Consider the following 14,135-nt stretch of genomic DNA (forward strand, 5'->3'; position numbering starts at 1 on the left):
CAGCCACAGCCGGGCTCCGGGGAGGTCACCCCTGTGCTCCCCGCCAGCTTCCCCCCGTCCTTGCTGGGGAGGTGGAGGAGACCCAGAGCCGTGTCTGCCGGGGAGCACGTCCAGCCCACATCCCCCAGGGCGCTTCTCTTCCCCGGGGAGGTGTTTTGACAGCATAATGGTTGAGGGCCGTGTCGGCGCCCAGCCTGAGCCGTGAGCTCTTGTCTCTCTTCCCTTCTCCAAGAAAAAGGACAACCAGGAGGCCAAGCTGGAGCCTGCTGGAGAGGGGAGCGTTGCCTGCTGTTGCATGGTGCAGCAGCCAGCTGGTGTCCAGCCCAGCACGGCTCCTTCAGGCTGGTATCACACTGCTGACTTGGATGACTCACAGCTGATTTTTTCCCTTTTTTTTTTTCTCCCCCCTTGTTTTGCTTGCAAAAAAGACCTGTTTTACATATAATACAGTAATCAGGGCTTGACATAAAGAGGCAAATGTTACTGTCTGCAGTGGGAATTGCACCTGCTGGCAAGAGCAATGAATGCAGCCCATTATGCACCGGAGTCGATCATTGTGCAATGAAGTACAACTATGTTTCTTGCTGTGTTCTTGTGCAAGTCTTTATCTCGGCGGCTGTGAGCGTGCCAACAGATGTGCCATCATCACCTTTGCAGTCTGTCCTCGCCCTGAGAGCTGGAGCAGCCTCTGTTCCTGCAGCTGCAGCCAGAGGGGTGGAAAAGACCCGAGGTGTTCAGCTCAGAGATGTCCCTGCTTCCCTGCTGGCTGTGTCAACAAAGCCTAGCAGCCTCATCCCTGAGTGCTGAGGCTGTTCCCAGGATGTGCAGGACCCTGGATCGATGCCTGGATGCACAGAGTGGCTCTTGTTTAAGGACCTCCTTGCAGGAAAAGTGGCGGTGGTCTCACCAGCTGAGCAGGATGGTGCTTTGGAGCAGAGGGATTGGTGAGACTGGCTTAGCTGTAGGCTGCCTGTGTGGAGTCCAGGCTGCCAGCACGGTAAGATTTCTCCAACAATGACAAATTGAGGTTGTCTTGTTGGAGTCTGGGCTTAGCTTGGCTAAAGCAGATCCAGCAGCTCTGAACGCTGCTTCCGAAGCTTGGGTGAGGGTTGGAAGAGATGCAGTGCAAGGAGAGGAAGCAGGGGACACACACACTCTTTGTGGAGTGAAAAAGATGAGCACAAATCCCGTGAGAGTGCCAAAATGTGCAGGATGCTGCATGTGCAGGTATTTCTGCTGGGCCAGCATCAAGGGGCAGGGAGGACATTGAGTTTAAGAGCATCAGCATTAGTGCAGTAACAGGCAGATTGTGGGCTTTGCTTGCTGAGCTAAGTGAAAACACTTGCTCGCTCTGGTAGAAATTGCTGTTTATTAGAAAAAAACTTCATAAATAAAATAATTTCATGTTGTGATTTACATTCTGGAGTTTAAGAGCAGGGGGGTAAAAAATAAGGTAAGAGTTGCATGTAAAATGACTCTCAGCTTTACCCATTATTTGTTTGCCACGCGACTGCAAGTCTGAGGCTGTAGACTTGCCTTCATCCTTTCACCACCCAGCTCCCCCCACCAAACAGCCCGGCCAGTGCCTAAGTAAGTTCCAGGGATCATCTGATTAACAGGGGAATAAAAATTGGACTAAAAATTGGGAGGAAAAAGAAAAAAAATAACCAAACAGAGGGGAGGTTTAACAGAAGCATGCTCGATCTCCATCGCTGTTTGCTATGGGGAGAGTCTCTATGCAGCATCTCCCCCTGCCAGTGGTCCTGCCCTGAGCAGCAGCATCCCCCAGCATGTCTCCATCCCTACCACTGTCCTGGCCAGGCTCAGGTCCTGCCTGCCTTCCTCAGGATGGGCAAAGCCCAGGGATGCTAAATAGCAGAGGGTTAGGAGGGACAGACGGTTCCCAGTGAGCGCATTCCTACCGCCACCAGTCACAGTCTGGTTCCTTAATAAAGATTCCGATAAAGAAGCTGGAATCCCTTTCAACTTCTGATCCATTCAGAGATAAGTTGCTTTAGACATAAACAAGTGCTTCTGTCACCGGCCGCTCGCAGAAATGCAGCTGCAAGACCCCGGGTTAGCCCCAGGGAGGTCCTGCTCCCAGGGGAGGCCCTCGGGCAGCTGCAGCCCCATCTGGAAGGGGAGAGGATGACTTACTCTTCCTCCCTGTAAAGGTCTTCTGCAAAACTCCGTAGGCTTTTCTGGGGGAAGGAGAGAGGAGAAGATGTAAAAATAAGGAATGACGTCTTTCAACTGTTACCGGGTTTTGAGGTGAAGTGAAGTCACCTTCCTGGGCTGGTTTTCTCCATGGGGCCCTTCGAGATCAGTTTTTACTCAAATCAGGAGAAACTAGAGCAGAACTGTGCTGAGAAAAGCATTTCTCTTAGGCCTTAGCACTGCTTTGGAAGTACGAGGAGGGTGAGGGCAGCTGGTCTATCGTGCAGCCCGGGTCTCCTCCCTGGAGACAAGACCCCAGCAGTGAGGCGGCAGAGCCCAGACCACAACTTGGGGGCAAGGACAGCCCACTCCCTAACACCAGTGGAGATGGGAGAGCAGAAACTGGCACTATCTGATTTAACCTGTCCCTGGGTTATTGCATCTTCCCTTCGAGAGACTGGCTTTTTGGGTAGAGTGCCTGGCTTCTCAGTACTAGGGTTAGACCAGGTTGTCTCAGGCTTGAGACAGCTCCCATTTCCATGCGTTTAAACCTCTCCAGTGTCACTGTCCTGTGCGACGTCTCCTACAGCTCCTCATCTGACAGGATCAGCACCCTCTTCTCAATGTTTTTGCTCTTTCTGCTGCTCAGTCCATCCATCCTGGTGGCCACGTGCCCATTTTCCCCGGGTGCTTGGCGCTCTGCCTCCTGCATTGACTGCTGGGTGTACTGCTGGTATGCAGGGGAGAAGTTGTGGATTGCATCCTGCACAATGTCCTGGGGGCTTATGGTCTCCTTCAGCCCGCTCGAGATGCTCTGCATCGGGGCAAGGTTTGCTGAAAAACAGGGAGAGCAGGAGGGTGATGGAACATCAGAGAGTCAATGAGCCTAAGCACTTCACAACTGGAGTAACACTTTTCCTTAGAGATTCACAATCAGGGGCTCATTGTGGGCCACGTCAGCTTGTGGTAGGCGAAGGGAGGCAACCCCTGATCTGTGTTTCAAAGAGGCTGGAATCTCTCCAGCAGCATGTGTCATAATACCCAAATCCTCTAATTCTGCCCATCCACACCACAGCCTCTCTTCCTATTCCCTCACTATGGCTCATGGGTATCATGCTAGAAGGGGGAGAAGGAACTCATGGAGCACAGGAGAAGGAAGTTCCTCTGGTGGTTTTTAGCATCCCATTGGTAATGCTATAAGGGGGGGTCCTCCTCTTTCCTTAGTCACCGATGAAGGAAGGAAGGAGAGAGGAAAAGTTACCTGTTGAGTTTTCTTTCTTCTCTCTGTACACCTGGCAGGTGAATGCGTAGCGCAGGGCAATGGAAGCAAAGAACATCTCAATGCAGATGATGAAGTTCTGGTAGCCAGCAGCCACTGTCCCAGCTCCCACCTCTTTCCCATCGATGATCTGAACTTCAGGGATCACTCCACATTTCTCCAGGATCGCCAGCAGCGTCCCTGTGCAGGGGAAGAGAGAGGGATCAGCTCTGGTCCTGCATCCCTGGGTCAGGTGGGGCTACGGGAGCAGGAGTGCCGGGGATTCTCGGGGGGACTCACCTTGCCAGAAGGAGAGGAAGATGACTGCCTTGATGGTGATGAACTTGAGGACTGGCTTAAAGGGGCGCAGCAGGTCCATGGTGGCGAAGTAGAAGAGGAAGAGGGCGTAAAGGGCCAGGCTGACAGAGAAGTTGTAGATGATGGTGATGTAGAGGTAACCGCTTTGGACGCTGTGAGGAGAGAGAAAGCTGCTGCCCTGGGCTGCGGGACACGAAGCAAGTGCCCCTGGAGGCAAAGAAGGATCAAATGGGGAAGGGAGCAGTGCATGGCTTGGCAGCCATGGAAGGTAAGGCAGGGGGTAAGGTGGGGGGCAGGGGCTGCTCTCAGCTTTTCCTCTGTTGATGGGACCTTTTTTATTATGGGCTGCAGGAGTTTCATCCCTTTCTCGTTTGGGGGCAGTGAGCCTCCATTCTCTGGTGCTTCGGGCTTCCTATGCTCGACAAGCAGAGCAGCTCGTTGTGGAGGGCTGGCAGGACACCCTGCCCCTTGCAAGGGAGCAGGGACCCATCCCGTCCCCTTCACCCTCCCCAGCCTGACCCAGCATCCTCACTTGAAGTCCCCGTCGTGGTACTTCCCGAAGGCCTGCAGGATGATGGTGACGATCGCCATGAGGGGCTTCACGATGCAGAACTGCAGCGTGGCCTGCACAGGGGAGAGACAGGGAGCACCCTGGGCAGCAGGGGTGTCTCACCACCCCCCCTGCAGCTCCCTCCACATGAGCCATCCCCTTTGCTCCCGGGACAGGGACACACAGGAGGGTGCAGCTCTCCATCACAGGAGTGGCTGTGGGGTGGGGACGGATGGCTTGCAGACGGAGCGGGGCCAGGATCCAGCCTGCAGCGCAGCCCTGGAGAGCCAGAGAGCGTCCAGGCTAACCTGGGACTGGCCAGAGATGGCAATCTCGGCTCTGCAGTGGGAGGAGACCCTGACTCAGCAGTGAGTCACAGGCAAGGACAGAGTATAGCTCCCTGCTGCTGGCCAGGTGCCGGGGAGCTGGGTGAGCTGCCTCCCTTGGAGGAAAAAAACCCAAAATAGCATCTCGGTGGAGCAGTGAAGCAGAGGCCTCTTGGCAGGGCAGAGGGGAAGGGACCTGCTGCTCGGGGAGCCCTTGGAGGGGAGCGGGGCCGAAGTGCCCCTCAGGTACCCACCTGCTTGCAGAAGCGCAGGAACCCGATGGAGTAGGACATGCCCTGCAGGCAGCAGGTCCCATAAAAGCAGCTAGACCTGGAAGCAGAAGCCGAGGAGGTGTTGTTGGGACTGCTGGATGGGGAAAGAGAGCGGAGGGCCGAGGAACTCGTGGGACGCTGGGACTTACGTGATGGGCTTCCCTCGGATCTCTGTCATGATGGTGCTCTCCCCCCCGAGGTACTCGAAGCACAGGCTCAGGAAGCTGTAAATCACGAAAGCTGGCAAGGCAAGGGCAGACACGGTCAGCAGGGCTGATGGAGATCCAGGGACTGTCTGCATGGGAGGACCTCAAAATTGCTAAGGGATAGAATGAACAGCTGGTGGCCAGCAACAAGCAAGTCCTGAACAGTTTTCTTGGACATCCACACCACTTATTTTTCATATACTCCAAACCTGAAGTAATGCACGTGCCCATACCCCTCCATTCCCCAGGGGCAGAGCAACAAGGTAGAAGAGCAGCCTTAACCCTGAGGAGCTTCCCTTGCACCTCAACACACCCCAGCACCCCAATATCTTACGTGTGTCTACCTTCTGCTTTAGAGAAACCACATTTCTACCCCAAAGGCAGACAGAAAAATTCTTTCTCCAGCAGCATGAGGCTGGGGTCCCTCTGAGCCTGCAGGCAGGTGTCAGAAAGACGCCAGGTCATGTCTACCTGTGGGGCATCCCCTGCTGCTGCCAATGGAGAAGGAAGGGGAAAAGCTCCGCGTTAGGAAGGGAGACTGGGAAGTGAAAGAGATGGGTGCAACCCAGGACACTCCAGAGACACGTCAGTGAGACAAGAGCCCTGCTTTGCCATCAGCCTCCCTGCCAAGGAGGGGCTGCTCGTACCTTCATAGCAGTCGCGCACCGAGTCGAAGTAGACGTAGTACTGGTGGCTGCCGAGGAGGAGGAGGCTGAGCCAGGAGTCGAAGGCGTAGATGGGCACGATGAAGAGGATGCGGATGATGTAGCGCTGCTCCTTGGGGATGGTGTAACTCCTCAGGTGGGTGTAGATCTGCAGAGGGCCCAGCTACCATCAGTCAGGAGCAGAACCGTGGCCCCAGCCTGCATGGGTCCTGTGCCAGCCCTCCTCCCAACAGTGAGAGCACTGCTGGCTTTCCACCACAGACCCAGTGTGAGACAGGCTCCATCCCAGTCCCTGGGGCCCTTCCATGAGAACATGTGGAAATTGGGTCTTTTCCCCAGGGCTCTGCAAGGAGCGTGCCCTCCTCTGTGCCAGTCCCTGTGCCACCTTCAGCAGCACGGATCTGTGCAGCATCCAAAACCGTGCCCACTGGTGGTGTGCTTCAAGGCAGGCAGTGGTGTGCACCCCAGAGACCCGGACCCCACGTGAGATGCCAGATGATACCCCACGCTGGACGTTGCCTCGGGGCAGTGCTGATGCCCAGCAGCCTCTCCTGGCTCTGGCAGCCACCCAGGGAGCGTGTGGGCAAAGTCCACCCTCCGGAGCTGTCAGTACCAGGCTCCTGCCGGTGGAGATATCCCCTCTGGGCAGCAACAGGAGGAAATATTTACCCGGAGCTGAGAGATTTGTGATGAACTTGGGGGCAATCAATAGTCCTGCCCCATGTCACCCCCGGCGCCCAGCCCCGTCTCCGCCCCAGCCCATACCTGGTGGAAGGTGACGATGAGTGCCGACCACACGAAGATGCCGGAGATGACCCGCGCCGCTGTCGTGGTCAGGAAAAGCTGCTGCCCATCCTGGGAGTCGTTGTGGGCAGCTGAGAGCATGGCACGGGCCAGGGACGGGGGGGCTGAGGCCAGCCTGGCCACCGTGGCCAGCCCTGGTGTGCCAAGTGCCGCGGGAGAGGGCACGGCCCACACGGCGTTACTCATCTGCAGGGAGGGAGAGGCAAGGGGAGTGGCACAGGAAGGCAGCACCCAGGTTAGCTGGTGAAGGGGAAGGTCCCAGCAGATTGCCCAGCCCACACAGTGTGGACAAACCTCTGGTGAGGTTTATCTCCTCCCCAGGGTTTTTCCAGGGTGCCCCTCACCCAGACCAGCCTATACACCATGGCTGAGTCTGCTTCTCCTGCAGGAAAATCTGAATGTCCTTCAAGAGCAGACCCTCTTTTCTCTGGGGTGTGTGCAGTCTTCGTGTGCCCCAAAACACACACTTCTCCTTCCCATCCTTGCTTCCCCTTCTTGTTTTCTCAGGGGTCGCTATCCTGCTTGAAAGGGAAAGACCTGCCTACATTTGTGCCCCTGTGAGTTCACACTTGTGGCTCAGGACCCTTCTCCATGAGGAACCAGACACTTAAGGGTTACATTCATCCTTCACCCATGATAATAATGAGTCTCTTACCAACAAGCCATCAGGACACTGATCCCAGAAAACACCAGGATCCCTGTGACCCCCCCCAAATTGGGATCCTTTCATCATGCACAGCCTGCTAGGGGAAAACCCCAGAGCTGCCCAAGAAGCCAGAGGCTTGGCCTCACCAGGTTGTTTGGCCAGCCTTGGTCATTTTGGGGCTGTGGGGGGTCTCAGTGTGCCGGCAATGCCAACCTCAAGACCTGAAGGGCAGCGAGCAGTCCCTCCTGCATCCAAATGCAGCACAGGGGAGTGAGCCTGCCACGCTGCAGGCAGAGCAGGCAGAGCTGCTGGCCTTTGGGGCTGCTGAAGCACTCCAGCATCTCCCCAGCAGGTCTGTCCCCCTCAGTGCTGGTCGCCCCAAGGCACTGAGCACTCCTAGTGCAGGGGGTGGCTGGGATGTAAGGGCACAGTGTTCCCTGCAGCTCCAGACAGCAAGGACCAACCTAATAATACACTCTTATTTATAGGGCAGCTTCATATCTCAAGGCCAACAGATGCATAAACTGCCATGGTTGGCCTCTCCTTCTGCTAATCTATGGAAAGCTGCTTTTGTCCAAGTATAACAATAGTGGTTTAGTAAAAAAAAACCAAACCAACAACCTGTGAGCAGAGCTCTAACAATACAGATGCTTCTCAGTGCCTTGTTAATAAACAAAGATTTTAGCTGCTGGGTAACTATCACCTGGGGGTAAAACTGTGAGCACGAATTGTTGAGAGGCAAGAAAATATCAGCCATGGATAAGAGTGGCAGAGAATGACCTCGGCCCAATTAAAGGCAGAAAACAAACCGAAGAGCTCACCCTGTGGCTGCCTCTCCTGCCCTCTCCCCGAACCCCAACCTCACAGGAGAGGAAACTCAGCTGGTGGCAGATCGACAGTCCTAAAAATACCTCTCCTCCCGCCCCGCCTGGCAGGAGCCGCCGGTAAGCGGAGATGCCCGGGTGTGCTGGCACGGTCCCAGGAGCTCACCCCGTGTGCCCACGGAGCAGGGGTGCCTGGGGGGACAGCGGGGCTGAGACTGGCACCGGGGCAGCAGGGGGCCGGGTTTGTCCTCCCCGTCACTGGGCCAGCAGGAAGAAGGATCCCAGGGGGAGCCGGGGAGGGATCTGGTCTTTGGACAGACTGCGACGGTGCCCGACCTGCCTTGTAAACATTAACCAGAGGACAGAGGTAGCTCAGAGCGTGGGGAGGGAGGGCAGAGCCCCGCTGTGTCCTGTTCCCCATCATTCCCTGCTCTTTTTGGGTGCTGCCTTGCTGCTGGCTGGGGCTGCATGGCTGGATTTGGCCATGCTTTCCCTCTGCCAGAGCATCACGAGAGGGAAGGACATGGTTCAGCTCACTTCCCAGCACATGGCGGAGAGCTGTGCTCATCCTAGACCCAGGTATTCTGTTTTCCACCCAGCGCCCTGCCACAGATGCCTGGCCCAAGACATGCCAGCCCCTGTTAGCTTTCCCAGCCATGGGTACGGGCAGGGTGGCACCAGCAGCCGGTGCTGGCAGGCTCCCCTGCATTGTCACACGCCTTCAGAGCGAGTCATTAAAAACAAAAGCCCCGGTGCCACTTGGAGACAGGGCTCCCAGGTCCAGAGGTAATTGGATCCCGGCTGTGCAAGGGAGCCGGGCAATTCAATGCAGATAGAGGGCCATTTGCTTCCGAAACAAAGGCAGCGAGGAGACACTGAGACAAATATTAGCTGCAAAACTCAGCTCCTCGACGGGCCCGCGCCAGAGCCACATCCAGGCTGGCAGATCCCGACACCTTGCAGGGACCTGTCACGCACTGTCTACCTGTTACGCTCACTCCCTGGGATATTGGAGATGCTAAGTGAGCACCGAGCAGAAGATAAACTGAACAGTGAAACCTGTGGTCAGGCAGGACACCTGTGAACAGGGCTGTGTGCTTTCCCAGGGATTCTCCTCCTTCTGCAGGCTGCCAGAGCCGGAACTCCCAGCTCACATCCCTCCCAGTGTTCCAGAGCCCCTGGGGCAAATCCCCACCTCAGCAGTGGCCCTTGTGTGGCTGGGATAGATGGGAGGGAAAGGCGAGCCCCCGCAGCCCCCACCAGTGCCTCTGTGGTGCTGGCTGTGCACCCCAGTAAGGGGGGAGATCCCTGACCCCATCCCGGGGAGCAGAGCATCCAGGTTCAGTCCCACCACGCAGAGACCTGCCTTTCCTCCTGACTGCTTGCAGATAAAGCCAGGGCACGGGGGTTGCTCACCCCACCACCCCAAGGCGTCCAGGAGGAAGGACCTAAGGCACACAGCTATAAGACAGGGCAGGGCAGCATCCAGCCCTGCTCAAAGCCCGTCCGGAGGAGTGAGTGACGCACGCACGGGGCTCTTGCAGCAGCCTCTGCCCTCGCACGGCTGCTCGGGACGGACGGCTGGGACAACCTCTGCTCCGTGGGAGGGAGCCCCCGATTGCTGCACACCCCCAAAGGGCCCCACTCACCCTGTGGAGCTCCTCCGGGAGCGGGTCTGGCTGCCAGGCACCTGCCTCCATATCCCCTGCTCCCTCCTCCACCTGCACCCGCGGGAGACTCCTCCTCCGGGCACCCTCCTAGCCCTGCCCACCCACTGTCAGCGGGCCCTGCCAGCACCCAGCTCACCCTCCCTGCACCCCGGCCCCGCGGGGCTGGAGCAGCAGGTCGGGCTTCACCTCCTCCAGAGAAGCCACCCAACCTACCCGTCCAGCCCGCCGCGCCGGCACCCACGCCCGCAAAGCAAACACGGATGGGAAGCCGCGGAGAGCTCTGCCCGGGCAGCTGTGGAGGCTGGGAACTAACCCTGCCGGTGGGAACTAACCCTCACCTGGGGAACAGCAGGTGGCCGGTGGCACTGGCAGACGGGGCCTGTTTTGAGGGGCAGGGCTTCCCCCTGGTTTACTGCAGGGCAGAGAGGAGCAAAGTGGAAGGGCCAATTGCTCACAGACTAATTCACCAGCCGTGTAGAGGCAGCAAAAGTCTGTCCTGGCTTGGAGCATCAGATGGGAGAGAACTCCACATCCTTCCTTTACCCAGCACCCTGTGCAGAGCTGGTGCCACACAGAACCAGGAAATTCAGGTGTCTAACTCACGGTTGGCTTTTAGGCAGTAACAGTCAGGTCTTCAGGGCACAGCGGTGCTATGTCACTGTATCACTGTTAGAAAATACCATATACATTCTATTTGCTAAGTACTTCATGGTCTCCACAAGGTGCTGGAGCTACAGACACCATAAGAGCACCAGGATTTGGAAAATACATTGGATTTTGTGTTGGAAAAGAATCCCTACTAACAAACCAGGATCGACACTAACAAATTCCACATGCCTCTCTCAGTCCTCCTAGACAGAAAAAAAAAGTGTAAAAGAAGGAAAATTTGGAGTTCTGACAGATGCAAATCTTTGATTCTTGGAAGCACAGTTCGGAAAATTATTTTTAGATGAATATTCTTGTCAAGGGCAGCTACAAGCCTGCAGTGTTTGGATGTACTTTTAAAAAAGTTTCATTTCTCATAATCCCTTAAATACTGTAAATAACCCTTACTTCAGAGAAAAGAAACCTTTCGAAATGCATTTTCTGCTTTCCTACTTGCAGGGGATTTTTTTAGCAACAGAAATGAGCCAGCAGCTGGATGTTCATGGGGCAGGAGCAGGCTCTGTGCTGATACCACTGGTAGCAGTGGGTCTTGGCACAAGCGTTTCCTGCCCAGACCCCAGGACCTGGCCTCTGTCTGCTCAGTCGAGTTCATTAAGTAACAGAAACATCTAACAGCTCACTTAAAAATTTACCTGCTTGATGTTAATGTTACAGGAAGAGGTAAACGTTGCCAATGTGCTTCCCAAGAAAATGGTGAAGGTTTGGTTAGTAGCCACTGCATCAACTCCTCTGACTTCCCCTAATACTTTTTTCAACAGACTCAGGAGAAACACCCCTGTGTAACCCCCAGACCCTTCTGCCCCCATGTCTCCTGAAAAAAGGCCAGCTTGGTGGAGGTGGTCCAAGCTCTCTATGTGCCACCACTCCCATGCACTAGTACCACCTAGTCTGTAAGGGCTGTTATTCTTTTTCTCATCACTATCTTGGGTTCTGTCTTCCACCCTGACATCACTTTCATGAAATTTGCAGAGTGTCATTATCTGCCTCTCTTTAAACTCAGAGTGAAAGTAGAAAATGGATTCAGATTACATCAGGGAAGGGACTGACATAAGGACACAAACCAGTCATATAGGACCCATTTCCTGGAAAACAGGCAAGAAAAGCTTTCCTATTATGCAATTGCTGTTGATTTGTTACCAGGGCTTGTATTTCAATGGAAGTGATTTTCATGGAGGAAAAAAAAGCAAAAAGAGGTAAAATTAGATTGGTCAATGTTTCTTTTATTCACTCTGCACTGGGTGTTCCCCCTTTGCGGTGCAGTGCAGCTACAGAGCCTGGCATCCTGTGCTCCTCAGGACTCAAAGGGAGAGCCATGCCACTCCCCAAATACACATCCCACCCAACGTGATAAAAATAATACTTCTCTTGTACGTTGAGACAATTGTTCTCGTCTCATCACTGACTGCATGGACTGCAAACCTGTCATGGTAACAAAACCCACAAACGTTCTACACAGTAGAGAAAAATTCATGAAATCCCTCGGTACGTCCAAAACCAGCACAAAGACATTCCATCATTTTCATTTCTTGTCCTTTCAAACAAGTGGTGATGAGTCACGGACTCAAGATCATTTCCTTGAATCCAGATGGCACAACTTCACCACACTTGGCAACTTCGGATCACTTCCCGCAGAGCTTGTATTCCTTCCGCGGTCTTGTCCTTCAGAGCCATGGCCAGAAGAACAGGCTTGTTCCCAGCCTCCCGAGAGACGAACGCCACCAGGTTCTTGGCACAAACATGAACGAGGGGCTGAAAAGCAAAGGGGTACAGATGTGCCCTCACGGCTGGGACAGGCCTCCTGCACAGTGAGGACAGGAAGAGTCCTGCAGCGGCAGGGAGCGGACTTGGAGCGAGCGTGCAGTCTGCCACACAGCCACCAAGCCTGGCTGGTCAGCAAAGCCACGCCACGGGGCACTTCAAAGGGAGGAGTGTGGGACCATGAGTGCCAGCCACCCACATCACCCTGAAACAACTAGAGCTGTGCTTGACTCCAGGTTTTGCACGGGTTTGGAAAACTCGGAAAGTCAGCACAGAGACTCTTTCTTTCCGCTAATCCTCCCACCCAAACTATGCCACCAAATATCAAATTATACAAAAAGTCATGGAAAATGCCTCCATTTCCACCAAAGCCAGATTCCTGAAGAAGTTCCCAAGTACATTTTCTTTTACAAACTTGTTGCTGAATACAGTAAATTCTGCTGGCAAGCTGTGGGAAAAAAAACTCTATTATTTTTCCAACTCCTAGAGACCCCAAAATGGGGGTTAAATACGCAGTCTCTGCACACCACGTGTAAAAGACATATTGGTGTTAACAGAATGATGACAGAAACAAGTTGTGAGGCTGAAGGAGGAAAGAAAAGGGATATAATCTTCTTAATGAGATTTCTTTAACAAGAACATTCAGCCTGTCTAGGTTTTATTTACACCCACAGTTACATGTTTATCAGAAGGATGAGTTTGCTCGATTTTAGCTACCTGTGTGGTTTGGAAGTGTGCACCTTCCCAAACGGGGATGTTAATGTTGAGAAGAAGGAAGGCAGCAAACTGCTAAAAGCCTTTAGATGGATTAAGTTGATACAAGTGTTTAAAAACGCCACGTAATGAAGTAAACAAAAGCACTTTCCATTTCCAAACAAAACACAAAATCAGCTTGGGAGGAGAGGTGGTCAGAGTTAGCAGACACCATGCCAGGAAAAGCAAAGCATCTCCCATCCAGAGAAGGAAGGCTACTGCTGAAGAAGGAGAACTCCATAAGGAGAAGCTGTGGATAGAATCAGACACTTGTTTTGCTAGAGTTTTTCTAGTTAAGGTTAGCAAGCAGCATTTTATAGCTCCAGCCCTGATGGAGAGCCTCATAATCTTGTAGCTCTCTAACTTTCCGCTTTAATGCTTGACTAGCTGACACTTTGCAAAACACATTTTCTTCTGTGAAATGGTCAATAAAACCTCATTTTGTTGAAGCAAAACAGATTAAACTTTATCAAGGGAAGGTACTGGCAGGCACACTTGCGAAAGGGCAACTAAAGTCCACTATGGGGCTGGCATAGACTGGGGCAGGACTGACGGTGAGAAAAAGGACTCGAAAAGGGAAACAAACCCACTGGAGCAGAAACCCAAAAAAAGGTTACCAAAAGCTGTGTGTTTGATCTCGCAACTCTTAAATCAACAGGAGCTTTATCAAACCTTCCACAAACAACGGCGAAGCAATCCATATCCTACAGGATGCAAGATAACAGATCCCCAAACCACTCAGAGGCAGTTAAACTTTTGTTATGTCAGAGACCAGATGAGGGTGCAAACTTGTCTGACGAACCCCTCTTCCCTCGGAAGATTTTTAAGACGAACCTTACCACTGTGCAGACACCGCTTAACCGCTGTGATTCCTCAGCTCCGGGGCACCCCGCACAGCCCCACCTCCTCCATCCCCCCTTTTCCTTGCTGCCTGTGCACTGCAGTCCCCTCTCACCTCATCCTTGCCCAGCAGGACCTTCGTGGTGAGCGAGGGCCTGCCCACGTTGTCACCGACTGTGTTGGGGTCCACGTAGACAATCGTCCCCATCTTGCCGTACTGTGTGACCACCACGAGGACGGAGTTGGAGAAGGCCGTGCACACCACCTCTGTCGGGACCCCGCGCACCACCTCCTCCCGCTGCTTGGACGTCACGATGGGACTCTCTTCCATCGCTGCGGACAAAGCACAGAACACAACAATAACAATAAACCCGCATCAGATTAAAATCATAGACCGGGGACTATAAAAACCTCAAACCCGC

At 54.0% G+C, this 14,135-nt stretch overlaps 2 protein-coding genes across 2 annotated transcripts; both read right to left on the bottom strand.

Annotated features, from left to right (window-relative positions):
* Positions 1-2,740: 2,740 nt before the first annotated feature.
* Positions 2,741-6,742, bottom strand: TMEM184A (transmembrane protein 184A). Its single transcript, XM_008937565.1, has 8 exons — positions 6,518-6,742; positions 5,735-5,900; positions 5,031-5,121; positions 4,864-4,939; positions 4,266-4,357; positions 3,716-3,885; positions 3,419-3,616; positions 2,741-2,991 (listed from the first exon to the last, which is right to left on the bottom strand). Exons 1-8 carry the CDS (start codon positions 6,740-6,742, stop codon positions 2,741-2,743), a joined length of 1,269 nt encoding a protein of 422 aa, XP_008935813.1.
* Positions 6,743-11,466: 4,724 nt separating this feature from the next.
* PSMG3 (proteasome (prosome, macropain) assembly chaperone 3) lies at positions 11,467-14,048 on the bottom strand. Its single transcript, XM_008937566.1, has 2 exons — positions 13,829-14,048; positions 11,467-12,111 (listed from the first exon to the last, which is right to left on the bottom strand). The coding sequence occupies exons 1-2, from the start codon at positions 14,042-14,044 to the stop codon at positions 11,959-11,961; spliced, it is 369 nt and encodes a 122-aa protein (XP_008935814.1). The 5' UTR covers positions 14,045-14,048; the 3' UTR covers positions 11,467-11,958.
* Between the last annotated feature and the right edge of the window lie 87 nt (positions 14,049-14,135).

The sequence above is a fragment of the Merops nubicus genome, unplaced genomic scaffold, assembly GCF_000691845.1.
Source record: "Merops nubicus isolate BGI_N331 unplaced genomic scaffold, ASM69184v1 scaffold24953, whole genome shotgun sequence".
Classification (NCBI taxonomy): domain Eukaryota; kingdom Metazoa; phylum Chordata; class Aves; order Coraciiformes; family Meropidae; genus Merops; species Merops nubicus.

What these genes read in the sequence shown, in the direction of transcription:
- TMEM184A (XM_008937565.1), bottom strand. Translation starts at nt 6,742, where the DNA reads ATGAGTAACGCCGTGTGGGCCGTGCCCTCTCCCGCGGCACTTGGCACA. An exon ending in GGTGCGCGACTGCTATGAAG is followed by an intron (nt 5,122 to 5,734) that starts GTACGAGCAGCC and finishes TTGCCTTGCCAG; the next exon opens with CTTTCGTGATTTACAGCTTC. An exon ending in TCCTGCGCTTCTGCAAGCAG is followed by an intron (nt 4,358 to 4,863) that starts GTGGGTACCTGA and finishes TCCCCTGTGCAG; the next exon opens with GCCACGCTGCAGTTCTGCAT.
- PSMG3 (XM_008937566.1), bottom strand. Translation starts at nt 14,044, where the DNA reads ATGGAAGAGAGTCCCATCGTGACGTCCAAGCAGCGGGAGGAGGTGGTG. An exon ending in TCCTGCTGGGCAAGGATGAG is followed by an intron (nt 12,112 to 13,828) that starts GTGAGAGGGGAC and finishes TTTGCTTTTCAG; the next exon opens with CCCCTCGTTCATGTTTGTGC.